The 17,498-nt window shown below is 37.0% G+C and overlaps 2 protein-coding genes across 22 annotated transcripts in view; one reads left to right on the top strand and one right to left on the bottom strand.

The window, feature by feature from the left end:
• IFT80 (intraflagellar transport 80) overlaps nucleotides 1-7,385 on the top strand; it is a 139,900-nt gene extending 132,515 nt beyond the window's left edge. For all 3 annotated transcript variants that reach the window (XM_053903670.1, XM_053903671.1, XM_019440444.2), the window contains one exon: nucleotides 6,931-7,385. In XM_053903670.1, the coding sequence (XP_053759645.1) occupies nucleotides 6,931-7,041 (111 nt within the window). In that variant the 3' untranslated portion in view covers nucleotides 7,042-7,385. The remainder of the gene's footprint in view (nucleotides 1-6,930) is intronic.
• CUNH3orf80 (chromosome unknown C3orf80 homolog) overlaps nucleotides 1-17,498 on the bottom strand; it is a 72,862-nt gene that overhangs the window by 28,255 nt on the left and 27,109 nt on the right. For 4 of the 19 annotated variants that reach the window (XR_008422530.1, XR_002077602.2, XR_008422529.1 and 1 more), the window contains 2 exons: nucleotides 11,519-11,686; nucleotides 10,785-10,980 (listed from right to left, as the gene is read on the bottom strand). The exons of 7 other annotated variants lie outside the window; for them this stretch is intronic. The gene's annotated coding sequence lies outside the window, so the exon portion shown is untranslated. Of the gene's footprint in view, nucleotides 1-2,724; nucleotides 2,908-7,381; nucleotides 10,221-10,784; nucleotides 10,981-11,518; nucleotides 11,687-17,498 lie in introns of those variants that run through there. 8 more of the 19 variants (XR_002077601.2, XR_002077606.2, XR_002077599.2 and 5 more) reach the window with 6 other exon arrangements.

A 17,498-nucleotide genomic window follows, 5' to 3' on the forward strand; every position in this document is an offset into this window, starting at 1 on the left:
TTGGACTTCAGAATAGCTCTCAAGGTATAAAGCCTTTGAAACCATTCTTGGAGTTCTGCAATGTAACTTCAGCATCTGGATCCAGGACAGACACAAGTTGTCTGTTTCTTGGTAGGAAGAGGTGTACTTTACAGATGCTCCACAGACTATTTGTTTCATTTGAAGCTTCACTATTAAAAATGAATCCTCTAGGAGTTTGGGCTATGAGAGCTTGCTCTACTACTGGGACAAATTCAGGGTCCCTGGGACCTCTGAGGACTACACTCTAATCCACAGAGTAGGACAGCAGCCATCACCACTACAGTGCTAAGCAGCCTAGAGAATCACCCATCACCTGATCTTTTTGTCATGATTTTGAAAATATGATGATATGTTAAAACTGAGCACCCATGTTAAATTTACTTTATGGCATAATTTTAAGCAGATACATACTACTCTGCTTCCTCTTCATCATCCTTGCCATCAATATATTTTTCAGTATTTTCACATTAGGTGCTTTGGAGGACATAGAAAATATAACTCTTCCCCACAAACTTATAATTATTGTAATTTATATTATAATTATTACATCATTATAATTAAAATTGTATTTTAGATAGCAAAAATTTAACATTTTTATCTTCTTTCTTATTATCTATGTATTCAGCTGTTAACCAAAATGTAATACTTCAATCACAAGAGTGGCAGAAATTTTCAGAGATTTTTTTAATCCTGAAACTATATAGGTTACTTTGACTCCCTATGGTCCTACATTCTAGTATCCTTTTTTTTCCTCATAAATGTAATTTGGAAGCTAACTAGAAATTATAAAGCAGTATTTTAAGATGAAAATTATTTTTTACTCAAAAATTTCCCACTATTTATCTACCTTAGCCAAAATTTTGATTATATAAACATTTTATTTGCTAAGTGTTAAGAGAGCATTTTTAAAAACTAAGAAATTTATTCTAGATATCTAGTGAATTCTGGTGGGTTCATAGTACATAATGTGGAAGCTTATACGAAGTCAAAAGTTTCATATATGTTTGTATTCATGAGCCCTGAAATGTTATTTGGGCATTTCTAGTTTAAAATATGGAAACCTGGGATTTATACAAGGTGGACTGTCTTCTAAGACCCCAACTAGAGTCATTGTACCTGGTCTACAACAGTAAATATTTGTAAAATAATTTGTATGTCGGCCAATAAAATTCACTTGAGGAATATACAATCTACCAAATATATTGTGTACAAGAAGAAAAGTAGAAGAACCAAGAAATGTTTAAAACATTATTCTAGGAGAAAGAAAACAGTGGAAATATAAGCAAACCAACAACTTGAGAACAGACTTTCAGAAAGTATAGAATTTTGAAGAAGATCCAGAAGAGCCAGCACTCTAGTTCAGACAAACCACGTTAGGCATAGCTACTACCTAAGCTCTTTTGCAGGTTTTAAGGCCTTGTAATCTTATGATTATATATCTATATATGTATCTATCTATATCTATATCTATATCTATATCTATATCTATATCTATATCTATATCTATATCTATGTATGTATCTATATATGTATATATGTATCTACATATATATCTATGTATCTATCTATATGTCTCTACATATCTATATGTCTCTACATATATATCTACATATATATCTATATATGTATCTACATATATAGGTATCTACATCTATATCTATATCTATTATGTATCTACATATATATTGGTAGGTGATAGTTCATCTGGTAGGTAGTTACTTATTCATTCAATATTTATTGAGTACTTTCTGCAGACAATGTACTCCCCTTCTATTTCAAATAGAAAAGTAAATATGGCAGACACTGACCCCAGCTTTATGAAGCTTATATTCAATGGAAGCTATAGTTAATTATACAGTTGTTAATTTCAATTGTGATCATTGGCTTAAAGATGCTATAAAACTTGATGGGTGGGGTGCCTCAGTTGGTCAAACATCTGACTTCGGCTCGGGTCATGATCTTGCAGTTCAGAAGTTCAAGCCCCACATCAAGCTGTCTGTTGTCAGTGTGAAGTCTGCTTCAGATCCTTTGTTCCCCCCTCTCTCTGCTCACTCCCCGCTCACGTTCTCTCTCTCAAAAATAATAAATAAACATTAAAAAAAAAAACTTGATGTGTAGGGAACCTGATCTAGAGTGGTGGGGATTAGCAAAGACTTTCTAAGCAAGGCAAACAATATTTGAGCTGAACTCTAAAGAATAAATAGTAGAAGCTGACTGGATTTGAGGTGGGAGAGGAAGTGGGGATGGGCATGTTCCAGGCAGAGAAAAAGCTCTTAAATGGGAAACAGTAAAGAACAAAAGGGAGATTAACTTGAGGGTTTCATAGGGCAAATTAAGGATTTTGGACTCTATCCTAAGACATATGTGAAGTCATTAAAAGGAAGTAACATGATTGCTTTTCCCTTTTAAAATCCTGATTCCTCAAAATAAATGGAAACTGAAGAGTTTTCCACAAAATTATCTTGAGTAGGATTTTGTCAGTGTTAAAGGATATATATGACAATAAGACCAAATGTGTGAGGTCTTGAAAGAATGGGAAGGAGTCCCTAGTAACTGCTCTGGATCCTGGGTACTGAGTAGTTGGAATATTGGTTGGGACCAGACATTGGAGGGTCTTAATACCATGTTAAGAGAATAGACTTCATAATGCAGGCAATGGGAAGGCTTGGAGGTTTGCAATCAAGAGAATGATTTGAAAGATACCTTTTGGTGTAGAAGATGGATCAGAGGTAAGGGTGGTGACTAGGAGACCAGTTAGGAGATTACTATAATAGTTTCACCAGGAGATGGTTGGGGTGGTAGTTAGGTTGGTTAGGCAAGACATTTGAGAACAACTTCAACATTTCTGGTGTGGTTGACTGGTAGATGGAGAGGGATGCCATTAATCTAGATAAGGAACATGAGAATATACAAGTTTTAGACCTTTTGAGTTTGAATACATGAAAATATACATTTTTTTTTGTTTGAAGTCCCTGTGGGGTATCCAGATGGAGATATCTAATAGGCAATTGGAAATATAATTGTGAACATTGAAGGATACTGACAAAGAGGAATCAGGGCATGATAAATAAATTTATGGTCATGACCATGTAGGCATAGTTGAAAGTATGAAAGTTGATGTCATCTCCTAGGAAAGTATAAAAAAGTTGTGGTTGGAATCCTGATGAATACAAATACTAACAGCTAAGAGGTTACCTAGGGAGGGGTACCTGGGTGGCTTAGTTGGTTGAGCGTCCCACTCTTGATTTTGGCTCAGGTCATGATCCCAGGATCATGAGATCAAACTCCCCTCCATACTCAGAGTGGAGGCTGCTTGAAATTCTCTCTCTCTCTCTCTGTCCCTCACCCTCTACCCTTCTCCCCCACTCACATGCACACATGCTCTCTCTCTCAAATAAATTTTTTAAAAATTAAGTAAAACAAAGTATAAATTACTTAAAAAAAGAGGTTGTCTAGGGAAAAGAAACAGGAGGAAAAAAAGACTGAGAACATTGAGAAAGGAGAGCACAAACCAGAAGAAAATGGTATTATATAGTCAGAGATTTTTCAGAGAGTTTTGGTCAACAAGATCTAGGGAATGCTTCTACATCAGGACCTTTTTCTTCCTTTTTTCAGTGTGCTCTTCCCCAGATAGTCCCATGGACTCACTAATCTCCTTTAGGTCTTCACGTCAAATTCTCAGGGACGTCTTTTCCTACCACTCTGTTTAAAATACAACCCCCCCTTCCCCCACCTCCACTCCTGGCACTCAGTATTTCCTTTCCCTGTTTCCAAAACTCTTACCACTTCTCACATCTTATATATTTTTAGGGGCACCTGAGTGGCTCAGTCAGTTAAGCCCCCAACTTCAGCTCAGGTCATGATCTCGCGGTTTGTGAGTTCAAGCCCCACGTCAGGCTTTTAAAGAGGCACCTGGGTGGCTCAGTTGGTTGAGCATCTGACTTCAGCTCAGGTCACGATCTCATGGTTCATGAGTTTGAGCCCTGCGTCGGGCTGTGTGCTGACAGCTCAGAGCCTGGAGCCTGCTTCCAATTCTGTGTCTCCCTCTCTCTCTCTCTGCCCCTCCCCTGCTCATGCTCTGTCTCCGTCTCTTTCAAAAATAAATGAACATTAAAAAAATTAAAGAAGAATGCAACACCCCCTTCCCCCAACTCTACCCCTGGCACTCAGTATTTCCTTTCCCTGTTTCCAAAACTCTTACCACTTCTCACATTTTATATATTTTTAGATCTTCCACTGTTATTTGTCTTTGCTTATCTTTCTGTGAAGACTGTGATTTTTATCAATTAATTCACTGCTGAAGCCTTGCACCTAGAACAATCCTTGGTGTATAGTAAGCACTAAATATGTATTGAATGAGTAATCGAATCATATGTAGGATGAGGAATGAAAACACTTGATGGTGGCTTTAGTGAAAAGTTCATGAAGTGTGGTAGGAGCACAGTCACATTATAGTGTTCTGAGGACAAAATGAGAGTCAGGAATGAGAAGAAGAACGAGGGTGGTAGTTTGCAGGGAGACAGAATTGAGGGGGAAGGATGATGAGCAGCAGCCAGTGTAGCAAGGAAATTGAAAATGTGAGTAATATAACTGAAGGCAGATGTCCCAGGGGAGTGGAAGAAGATGGGATCAGGGATGTATGTGAAGAGGTTGGCCTGAGACAGAAGGGAAAGAGAGATGAATACAAATGTAGGTAAATTTGTGTGAAGAAGGAGATTAAGCAAATTCATGTCTGGTGGCCACTGTATTCTCTGGAAAGCCATTTGGTATGATTTTTGAAATTACTTCTATGTGAATAAGAAGAATTTACCAGGGACTAGAATAAGAAGTACCAAATAGTACTAACACACCCTATAATAGGAAAAGATGTGTCTTGGTGTAGAGATCAGTTACTTGAAAGCTGTCATGATGAGTACATCCTTATCTAAAACCCACTAGTAAAAGTATTCTAGTCCAAGAACTAAATTAGCAGTAGAACACTGTTCTAAAACTGGATAAATGCCAAAGTGAAAGTGAAGCATTCATTTTCAATAGGATAACTGTCAACTGGCTCCCTCATTTGTACTCTAACAAGTGATAGTATAGATGGCATCAATTTACTTGATGGACTTCTGGTACAACAGAGCAACAGTTGCTCAGTGTACGGTCAATATATGGTTTTATTGTGATTGATCTGAAAAACATATGTAAGTCAATTTAAGGCTGGAAGAAGGCCAAGGCATTTATCAAGTTTTGTCTTTCTCTTTGCAAATGTTTTGTTAGACATAGAGTGTTTTGCCATTTAAAAATATCAAGTTCTGGCCTGATTGAAAAATGGGTCTTTCAAATAGTCTTAACATTTGCTCTGCCTTTCAGTGAGCGGTCACTTGCATCTTACCACAGACATTCATCTTCTATGAGTGAGAGGGATTCTTTTAATTCATCCATTTTATATATTATAGACTAGTATATGGAATTGTCTCTTTTTCAAAGTGGCAAAAATATCCACAAATTGCCATGTAGAAATTTAGATGAAAGATATTGAAATAAAAAAGAACCAATACTTTATCAACTTCTAGCATAAAAGAGGCACAAAGCCCTGATAAGGTTAAACTTATCTCCCAGTTACTTAAAATAAATCTGCTCAGGCAGCAAGTAGTACCTAAGTCTGGTTTAATGCTACTTATTTCACTCAACTCCCCTATATGAAGATGAAAACTTATTCGCTTTTGGCTCAGTCTCAGGGGTTGGGGCTTATTTCATTGTAAATCGGAATTAGGTTAATCTAGGACCCAATTTTTCTGTACCTTGCCTGGGACAACACACATTCCTAAAGTAGTCATCTCCAAATTTTTCTAAACAATAGAATGCTTTTTCCTAAAGAAATTGTTCACAGATGTCAGGGCAGAGTCCATAGCTAACAGCAAGTATAATCAGCTTAGGGGAAAGGCAGGGTAGAAGGCATGGCTGGAAAAATGGCCCCATGTCAGTGGGGCATGTGACTTGATCTCCCAGTTTTGAGTCTGAGCCCCACGTTGGGCATAGAGATTTAAAAAAAGGGAAACATAAAAATGGTACCACTTTTCAGTGATTGTTTTTACATGTCCCCCAGCCTTGATTATGCACTGCACTTTCTTTAATATCTTTTTGTTGTTGTCTAAACCATCACCATGTCTGTATTACTTTAATAGTTGTTGTAAAGGAGTCCCTTTTTCAGAGTATGCTCAGGAGAAGCAAATGCTCCCCTATTCTTACTCATACCTAGGCTCTAATGGAAACCTCAGTGAAAAAAAAAAAAGGTAAAATGCTAACCCATTTGAAACATGGCCTCATGGCTAGGGCCCTGTCCATTTTTCCTCTTGTTTGGAGGAGAACAGTCCACCTTCTCCCCCTGTCCCTGAGGCACCTATGCAGAATCTGAAGGCTCCATGAGACTATTTAGATGTAGTTTTATCAACAGCTACAACTAGATTTTGGTGTTTTGAATCATGATGAGAATCTTTCCTTTTAATTGTGGTAATTGTTCTGTTTGGTCTTATTCTTAAAGGTATTTTTTATTTAAGCATTATTTCTTTTTTTTTTTAACATTTGTTTATTTTTGAAAGACAGAGAGAGACAGAGAGTGAGTGGGAGAAGGGGAGAGAGAGGGAGGGAGACACAGAATCTGAAGCAGGCTCCAGGCTCTGAGCTGTCAGCACAGAGCCCGATGCGGGGCTCGAACCCACGAACCTGGAAATCACGACCTGCACCGAAGTCGGATGCTTAACCAACTGAGCCATCCAGGTGCCCCTTAACTTGTCTTTCATGCTCTCTTTTTTCTCTAGTGATTTAGAAGCCATCATTCTATTTTTTGTTTACTCTTGGTTACCTTGGATTAAGCAAAACTGTGTTATACTATATCAGTATTTTTCTTCTTTTCTTCTTTTGCAGCTCCAAATAGATTGGGAGAAAATCAAAGCCAAAATTGAGATGGAAATTACCAAAGAACGAGAGCAATCATCAAGCAGCCAGTCCAGCAAGCATATAGGTCTAAAGCACTAAATTCCTTGCTTACCATTAAGAAATTTTACCTTTTGAAACATTCTGATTAACCAAGGATAATTGTATTTTTATTGCTAAAGAAAAAGGCAGAATCTTTAAGTATAAGTACTTGCTGTGTATTTACCACTAAAAATACATTCAGAAAGACTAAGCACAAAATAATTGATGCAGTTTCATCTTTTATATAGTTTAGTCCAATAATTAGCAAAATATTCTCATATACTTATGATACACCTATGTAGTATTGCTTACATTCCAGTTTTTTGTCCATTATTTTATCCCTGAATCATCAGCATGAACAAATATTAATGCTCATAATAAACCATTGGACCCTTTAAAATGTATGATAGCATTAATTTTTATTTCACCACTAAATCATAAGATGTTCCAAAAGTTTACTTATACAACAAAAATACATGAGGATGGATTTATGAAAATGTATAACAGTACATACATTTGTACATCAGTATTCATAGGATTATTAACAGTAGCAAAAAGGACAAAAAAAAGATGCCTATCAACAGATGAACGGATAAACAAAATATGGTATATACATACAGTGGAATATTATTCAGCCTTTAAAAGGAAGGGAATTTTGATGCATGCTACAACACGGATGAACCTTGAAAATAATGCTAACTGAAATAACCCAGACTACTGAATGATCCCACTTATATGAGGTACCTAAAATAGGGAAGTTCGTTGAGACAGAAAGGAGAATAGTGGTTGCCAGGGATTGGAGGGAGGTGGATATGGGGCATTCTTGTTTAATGAGTACAGAATTCCTGTTTGGGATGAATGAGTTCTGGAAATGGACAGTGGCGATTATCGCACAGCATTGTGAATATACTTAATGCCACCAAATGGTACAGTTAAAAATGGTTAAAATGGTAAGTTATATATATATCTGCACCATAATTTTAGAAATATATCTAGAATGGACAAGAAATATTTTTCTCATTACTCTCCTGACTTGAGAATGTTCACGCACTAGGGTCCTGGAGTCTGAATTTGTGAAAATCTCCTTAAATGATAAACCTGTTTGACTACTTTCAGTATGTCCTAAAATATTGCCACAGAAGCTTTTGAACATTAACCCAAATACTCCTTAGAAAGTCCTCCATAATGTAAATTTTGGAGAGGCATATTATAGAGTGGGTATATGCATATTCACTGGAAAATGATTACCTCTCTCATTTTCATTTTAATTAATGTATATTTATTTTATGAAAATGTTCTTGTCTTTTCAACATATTTCTTTTCTTTTCTGGAATGTTGAAATATTCTGCTTCTTCAGATGCTGGGTACAAGAGTGAGTTTAGTTTGTGAAATATGATTGAGCAGTTTACTTATAAGTTGTACTTATTTATTAATGTTTTCTATATAATGTTATATTTCAATAAACAGTTTAAAAAGAAAAATGATTAAAAGGGTAAATTTTATATCATATTTATTTTACTACAGTTTTAATAGTTAAAAAATATGAAAAATGTCTGCATTCTAACAATTCGGATACTAACAAGGTGTTTGTTCTACAATTCAATTCTGATACTACCCAGAGTTAGTGTCAGGTCCCACAAGTTAAAGGACAGCATTCCCAATTAGACTGTTCTTATTTCAATTGTCAGCCACATGCGGGGACCCCAGGATACCCACACTTCTGACTTGGCAGCAAATTTGGGGGTTTCTACCATGCCCCCTTTGGGTTTGGTACTTCGAATGACTCACTGAAATGCTTTACTTTTAATTATAGTTTTATTATAAAAGATATAACTCAGGAGCAGCCAAGCAGAAGAGATGCATAAAGTCTAGGAGAAAAGTGAGGTCTGGGAGGGGTGGGGGACGGGGTTGGGGCATAGAGTTTTTCATTATGCCTACTCTTTGTAGAGAGAAGAGAATCTAGGACCGTCATTCTCCCAGAACATTGATGTGCTCACCAATCAGGAAGCTTTTGTAGGACTTGCTGTTCTGAATTTCTCATCAGGGTTTTATTACATACATGCAATTAATTAAATCACTGCCCATGTGATTGAAATCTTCCTCTCCCTGGAGGTCAGGTGGTTGAAAGTTTTAGCACTCTAACCATGTGGTTTTTCTGCTGACCAGTCCTCATCCTGAAGCTATCTAGCTTCCATAACACAGACACAGACACACACACACACACACACACACACACACACACACACAGAGTAGTCACCTAATTAGCATAAAAAAGGTGCTCCTATCACTCAGGAAATTCCAAAGATTTTGAAAGCTCTGTACCACCCACCCCCTACACACCCCACCTCAGACCAGGTATATTCAGACCATCCCCTGCTCTTTGACCATAGGATCTTCTATGGCAAAGGTACATACCTAACTGAGCATAAAAAATGCAGCAATATTTAAAGGAATCAATGTGGGGTAAGGATAGGGAGCTATTGATCAAGTTCCCAGTATGGTTATCTGTATCAGTATTATCTTCCCAACAATCCAAGTGGGTTATATCATATCACATTATGATAGACATAAACTGAAAAATAAGAGCCAAAAGATTCTGGCACATTACTAGAATCCCATGCAGTTTCTAATAATTAGTCCAATAATCATCATATACAATGACCATAATGTCTCTCAGAGTGAGGGCACTTATGTTTACAGGCTTCATTCCATGTGGTCTTGTCAAGTTCCAAAAGCAGGAGTGGTCTCAGCTTCACATTTTCAGGCATTTGTTATAATTGAGTTAAGAGACAATATCTCTTGCTCTGAGCTTCTTTCCAAGCATTAATATTAGAAACACATTTTATTCACACTGCACGACACATTTATTCATACCTTTATTCTTAGCCACTATTCCTCCTCTCCATTTATACCCAAACCTTTCACCTTTGGAAGGGACCTTAGGTTCAGCCACTTTGCTGGTCTAGCTTGCAGACAACAATACAAGTCTAGCAAAGGCCTCCCCCGAAGTCTACTCCCATTCACATAGGGTAGGGTTATACAGGTACAGGACTAGTGGGCTATTTCTACCAATAGGCAATATAACTGGATTCGTTAGCCCCAATGTTGCCAGATAGAGTGAAAGCACAGCTCACCCATCAGGCCCTTGGGAATTCTGATATAAATATTTTTAAACAATTTGTTGCTGAGGAATTATTCCTGCTTCCAGAAATATAGTTGCAGCCTTGGCCCAGGGACCACTGTATGAGGTAGGAAAAAGAAAGTTAAGTGTGATAATGGGAAAGGAAAAAAAAGTATAGTTGTCATACCAGCATCCATCCCCTATCCCCCCCTTCCCCATTTGGACAACCAGTGTTTCGATTGCCTGTTCTAATACTTTACCAAAGTATTACTCTGAGGAAGATACCGTCGTCCTCCCTTATCTGCAGTATTGATTTCCAGTGTTAGCTAACCATGGTCAACTATGGTCCAGAAGCAGGTATTCCTCCTTCTGACCTACTGTCAGGTCAATAGTAGCCTAACACTAATGTCACAATGCCTATGTCATTCACCTCACTTTATCTCATCATGGAGGCATTTTATCATCTCACATTATCACAAGAAGAAGGGTGAGTACAGCACAATAAGATGTTTGAGAGAGAGAGAGACCACACTCACATAACTTTTATTATAGTGTATTCTTATAATTCTATTTCCTTAGTAGTTATTGTTAATCTCTTACTGTGCTTAATTTATAAATTAAACTTTATCATAGGGATGTAGGTATAGGAAAGAACATAGTATATTTAGGGTTTGGTACTTACCACACTTTCAGGTATGCATTGAGGGTCTCAGAACATACCCCTGCGGATAAAGGCAGACTACTATATCTCTCTGCCTATTGTTGGATATGATGGACTGTAAAGTGTGTTCCTTAGTCTGAAGAAATGTGATTCAGTGGTCCAAATCTGTGCAATATCTTCTGCTCCACTTCTTTTATAGTACTCTGAACATTTACATCTACCACTGGGTCAGCAAAGCACAACCCAGAGTCAGTGTCTATTTCTGTCAGGACCCACTTGTAGCCCTTCAGGGCTACAGACATCAATCTGACTTGCCATCTATGTACAAGGATTCCCTCCCACCCCAGGAATCTTCCCCATAGCCATCTGCAGCCTCTAAATCTCTCTTGTTGGCAGACAAAACAGTTCTTGTTGTCATTTTGTGCCTCAGAGGGTACAAAAGGAATATGTCTAGATTTGGCCCATCCCTGCATTGTTTCAGTCCACTCCCTTCATTAACCCAAGTGGCTACCTCAAGTGAGCACACCAGGGTATCTGCTCATTGATTCTAATCATCTTCTGATGCTGGAAGAGGGTTCTTCTGATGGGCACTGACATGGCCCACTTTAATGCACCCTTCAGATTCCCATAGTGATTTCCATGGGGCCATGCCCAGTAAGGGCACCCCCCTTTATAGGCTAATCTTCCATTGCCCTTTTGCCTGACCATAAGGGTAAACAGCATGCAGTGCAGCTCACCAACCCCATTTGTTTTACCGTTTTTAGTCAGAGTGGTGGCCTTCCAAACAGCATGTTGTGTGTTCATGACGAAACTGCCGTCTATCAGCCGAGCGGCTATTTGTTAGTCAGTTGAGAGCTGTTCACAGGGCACCGTCCAAGTGATGATCGAATCCTGCAGCTCTTCACATGGTTCCAGAGTCATTCCTGGGGAAAAGAGTCCACCTGCTCAGGAATATGCTGTGTAACTCCGTGCATTCCCCTGCTGGTGTGTTCCTGCACAAACCATTTCCATTTTGTTATAGAACTCTTCTGGGCACTGCCTTCCTCATTAGAGTGTTTGTCTGATATCACCCAAGACATCCTGGATATTTCAGGTTTCAAGATTATTTTATGTTCTTCATTCAGAGGCAGTTTCAATTAGTGTCTCATAGCAAGCTAGTAATTGCTCCTCCAAATGGAAATTCTCTAGTCCAAAATCCCAGTAGTCATGTCTGGGAGGTGCTTACGGGCTTTTGTGATAAGGCATAGTTTACACTCCACATGTGGCTATTATGTGGAGGATTTGTCCCTAACAGCACCCTAGCTTCTGTTCTATATTACATGGGCCTGGGCAATCTTATTCATTCCCATTTTACATGTTTAATGAATATGGCTTGAAGGAAGGATGTACATGCCTTCTGTTTTATAATGCTAGGTAATTTTCCCCACACACAATATCCATTCCCATAATTCATTCAGGTAAGAGTCATAACCACTTCACATAAAGCTTGTTCCAATATATCAGTTTTTGTCCAGATTGGCACCTTAATCCCATTAACTCTTGCATTTCTCTGCCCTCTCCTCATGGAATCTGGTCACATCATTCTTCCAGCATATCAATGTGTTCACCAACCGGGAGGATTCTCCCAGTGTCAATGTCCCAGGGTTGGTTTGTTTGTTTAAATAGGGATTCATTACACAGGCATGCTTAATAAAATCACTGGTCTTGTGATTAATATCCAGGCTTCATCCTCTCCCTGGAGGCCAGGTGGCTGGAAGATCTAGTCCTCTAATCACCTGGTTGGTTTTTCTGGTGACCAGCACCCACCCTGGAGCTATCTAGAGGCTTCTAGAGTCACTTTATTAGCATAACACACTTCCATCTCTCAGGAAATTCCAAGGGCTTTGGAAGTTTTGTGCCAGAAGTGGGGGGACAAAGACCAGAGATACTCTTTTATTAAATCACAATATAACTTTCAGTTATATGTTCTTTGGTCTTATGCTTCAAAGAATATCTATTGTAGAAGTTTCTTGTTTGGTTTAAACTAATAATTTCATACATTTTGGGTGGCTTGATCTAACTTAGTGTTTTTTATGTATGTATAAATATTTTGTATATTTCATAAACATTAAAGAAGATTGTTTATGCAGAATACCTGGGGTCTGGCCCTGTTACAGATGAATGGTATTTTGAGGGCATTATGATCCCTCCAAAAATGCTTTGGTACAGAGAGTATGGTATGTACTATGGAACATAAATTGTAACAAAAAGTAAGCAAGTTTTAAAGCAAGCATATTTTAGAAAATGGTTTACCATAGCAAACAGTTACCATGAGTATATCTTCAAATATCTGCCATTTTGTACATATAGAAAATATATTCATTTCTGAAAATGTATGCTACATAAATTCTGTTTAGATAAATACCTCAATCATATTTTCCTTGTAAATTCTTACACTGAAAAAAATCAGAATTTACAAGGTATACAGCATAAAAAGGTAATATCCATAATAAAAATATACATATTTCTATTTGTTCTGCAGATTTGTTGATCTGTAGATAGAATTGTGGCAGAATCACTTGTCGAGTTTCTGTAAAGACCATCTGCAGAAGCCAAAGACAAGGTGATGAAAGCAACTCTTTTAAAAAGACCTGTCTTGGGGCACCTGGGTGGCTCAGTCGGTTAAGTGTCCAACTTCGGCCCAAGTCATGATCTCCAGGTTCGTGGGTTCAAGCCCTGTGTCAGGCATTGTGCTGACAACTCAGGGGCTGGAGTCTGCTTCGGATTCTGTGTCTCCTTCTCTCTCTGTCCCTTCCCTGCTCACGCTCTGTCTCTCTCAAAAATAAACATTAAAAAAATAAAAAAATAAAAGACCCATCTTTACCTTCTCCTTGCCCACAGTATCTCCTGCTTAGTGGTAAATGACCTTTGGTCTAAAAAATTTATGAGATTTTCACCTTCTTTGCCTGTAACAAAGTCATTTTCTCATTCTGCTTGCTTTACTCTAAAACTTCTCTGTCCGTACAACTTGGTTTGAGCTGTTGGACATCACTGTCTGGCCATCATATGCTTACTATGCACTGTGCATAATTTTTTAAATGTAGTGATTTCTACAATAGACCGTTTCCAAACATTTTAGAGTAATACAACTTTTCAGATGTTTCTAGATGTTCTAGATGATCTAAAATGGTCTTCTAATAATCTTCTACTGTAAAGTAACATACTTTTCTTTTTAATGTTTATTTTTGAGAGAGAAAAGAGAGAGAGCGAGCACGAGTGGGGGAGGGGCAGAGAGAGAGGGAGACACAGAATCTGAAGCAGGCTCCAGGCTCTGAGCTGTCAGCACAGAGCCCGATGTGGAACTCGAACTAACAAACCAGAGATCATGACCTGGACAGACGTTGCACACTTAACTAGAGTTTGCAAGTCAGGAAACTCCACATGTCTAGCATGAAATGTTAGAATGTCATCTCACTGAGATTAAGTAACATTTATAATGTGCTAGATTAAATTAGAATTTTTATATACCCATAATAGTAAAATCTGCCAATTTTCCAGTATCACACCCCCCCCTGCTTTTCAATAGGTACCATTAACATATTATTTTCTCTTCATTTTCTGTGTTTTTAAGGTCAATGCAAACAAAATATGCACAACAAAATGCACAAAGTATAATCTTTTTCTACCTGCTATGTGTTCTGAATGGCTGTGTCACAAAAGATAACCTGAAAAAGCATTATACTAATGAATTCAGGAGTATAATGAATTTGTCTCTGACTTAACAGAAATAGTAAACAGTATTTGCAATGAAACTAAAATTCTGTTGTATAAGTCTAGTAACATTACTCAGTCAAAATAGTGACAAAAGCAGTCAGAATAAAAACATTATAATTAAAGTCAATAAAATTCCTTTTTGTGGCATTTGTTTGCCCAGAATAAAATCTTTTTTCTCATTATTGGGACACCTGGTTGGCTCAGTCAAAGAAGATATGGCTTTTGATCTTGGGGTAGTGAGTACAAGCCCCATGTTGGGTATAGAAATCACTTAAAAATAAATAAATAAATAAATAAATAAATAAATAAATAAATAACTTAAAAAAATTGTTTTTTCTCATTCTTGATGAATACCTACACTTCAAACACCAAAATTCATTTATTCAATACGTCACCTACTGTGGCCTGGGCACTGTTCCAGGTGACAGAGACATAGTAGTGAGGAAAACAGATATTTTTGTCCTCTTGTGAAGCTGACATTTTAGTGGGAAGGAGACAGACCATAAACAAATAACTAAAAAAATATGGCATGTCAGATACCAACAGACAAAGCACAAAGCAGATAGAAAGCTGCTGGGGGGATGTGATTTAAAATAGTGTGTAATGGGAAGGTGTCACTGAAAACGTATAATTTGAGCAAACACTTCAAGGAAGTGATGATCAATTTAAATTTCTGCTAAATAACATATAGGAAAACCATCAAATAAAATTCCTATTCTATGAGTTTATGTTATCCTTCTCTAACTTAATTTAAAATGTGCTAATCTATAAAAGTAATTCTGCATGGTTTTGACATTAATAGTATCATCAATCATACATAACATGGTTTACCTCTGAATTTATTTACATAGTCATAATAATGTAAACACTGAATATTTATCTAAAATTATAATTATTCAGGTCCATAATCCCATATCCAAAACCCTTGGGCCAAACATGTTTCAGAATTTAAATTTGTTTAGGAAATACAATGGCTATTCAAATTTTTTTGTAATACAGCACATAGTTTATTACAAAACATCCCCAGAAGGGTCTTAGCTATCACTCCCTACTCAACCATATTGATATTTCTGCAGTGTAACATGAATATTTACATTAAGCAATAGGAATAAAATTAGAAGTAGTTTCTCATCAGTTCTGCTGTCAAATGAGTTCAGGTTGGGTGAATTATGAAACAATGTTTTGGATCTAGAATTGGGGATAAGGGATTGTGGGCTTGTTTTGGAGGAAATGGGATGCACATGTTGGAGAGGGATAAATGGAAGGGTAATAAAAAGGGGGGGAATCTACATTTTTCATAGTGCCAAGGCAATAAATAATGCCAAAAAAATCAAGAAATAATAAACATGTTATTTAGTGATGTAGCCATAAATAGCAAAAGAGCCAGCTAAAGGAGTTGAAAATGGTTGCTTCTAGGGAGGGGGACATCAAGAAGTTCAGTCCTGCAGTTTTTCACAGCCTTACCTATTTTCATAGCCTTAACTATTTCCCTACTTAAATATGTGCATGTATAAATTTGACAAAAACAGATTCTTAAAAAGTCACTGGTTAAGAGAAAGTATGCAAAGCACGTGTCTGACAAAGTACTTGCACCAGAATATATAAAGAATTATCAAATCTGAATGTAAAAAATAAAATAAAGTAATAAAGAAACAATTATAAAATGGGCAAGAGACATGAACAGACATTTTACCAAAGAGGACATACGATGGCAAATTATGCACATGAAAAGGTATTCAACATCTTAGCCATTAGGGAAATGCAAATTGAAACTCCAACAATCAGAATGGCTAAAATAAACTGGTGGTAACACCAAATGCTGGCAGGGATGCAGAGAAGCTGGATCACTCATATATTGCTGGTAAAAACAAATGTTACAGCTAGTAGCAGAAGAAGTAAGGCAGTTTCTGGCAATACTAAATAAACATGCACATACCATATGACCCAATGATTACACTCTTGGCTTTTTATCCCAGAGAAACAAAAATGTTCATAGTAGCTCAATTCATAATACCAAGAACTGAAAACAATGCAAACATGCTTAGATGAGTGAATGGTTTAACAAATTGTGGTACATCCATATCATGAAATACTACTCAGTAGTTAAAATGATTGTTACACACAACAGCTTGGGTAGATGTCTAGGGAATTACAGTAAAGATTATTTACTATATGATTCCATTTATATAATGTTCTTAAAAATAACAAAACATAGAAGTGGAGGACAGACTAGTGGATGCTAAAAGTTAAGGATTAATTAGAGAGGGTGTTTGTGGCTATGAGTCTATAAAGGCTAGCATGAGAAGCTCTGTAAAAATAGAATAAATCTGTATCTTGATTGTGGTGGTGCTTACAGGAAGCTACACATGTGATAGGATTGCATGGAAACAAAAACCTTATGTGCAAAATAGCATTATATATATTTACTATGAATACATCTCTATGTAGTAAAATTATACAGAGAATATTCTGGAAGGATACTTACTACACAGTGGTTAAATCTCAAGTTGAAGGAGTGGACAGGGATTGAGGGTAGAGTGGTTAGAGGGGATTTTGTTGTAAAATTTCTCTTTTTTAAATTTTATTTATTTATTTTTTTAATGTTTATTATTATTATTATTTTTAATTTACATCCAAGTTAGCATATAGTGCAATAATGATTTCAGGAGTAGAATCCAGTGATTCATCCCCAGCATACAACACCCAGTGCTCATCCCAACAAGTGTCTTCCTTAATGCCCCTTGACCATTTGGCCCAACCCCGCCAGCACCCCCTCAGTTAGTTCTCTGTATTTATGGTTTGTTCCCCTCACTGTTTTTATATTAATTTTGCTTCCCTTCCCTTATGTTCATCTGTTTTGTATCTTAAGTTCCACATATGAGTGAAATCATATGATATTTGCCTTTCTTTGAGTGGCTAATTTTGCTTAGTATAATATACTCTAGTTCCATCCATGTTGTTGCAAATGGCAAGATTTCATTC

Source organism: Panthera pardus, unplaced genomic scaffold, assembly GCF_024362965.1.
Source record: "Panthera pardus isolate Hobbes unplaced genomic scaffold, ASM2436296v1 HiC_scaffold_16, whole genome shotgun sequence".
NCBI classification, from domain to species: Eukaryota; Metazoa; Chordata; class Mammalia; order Carnivora; family Felidae; genus Panthera; species Panthera pardus.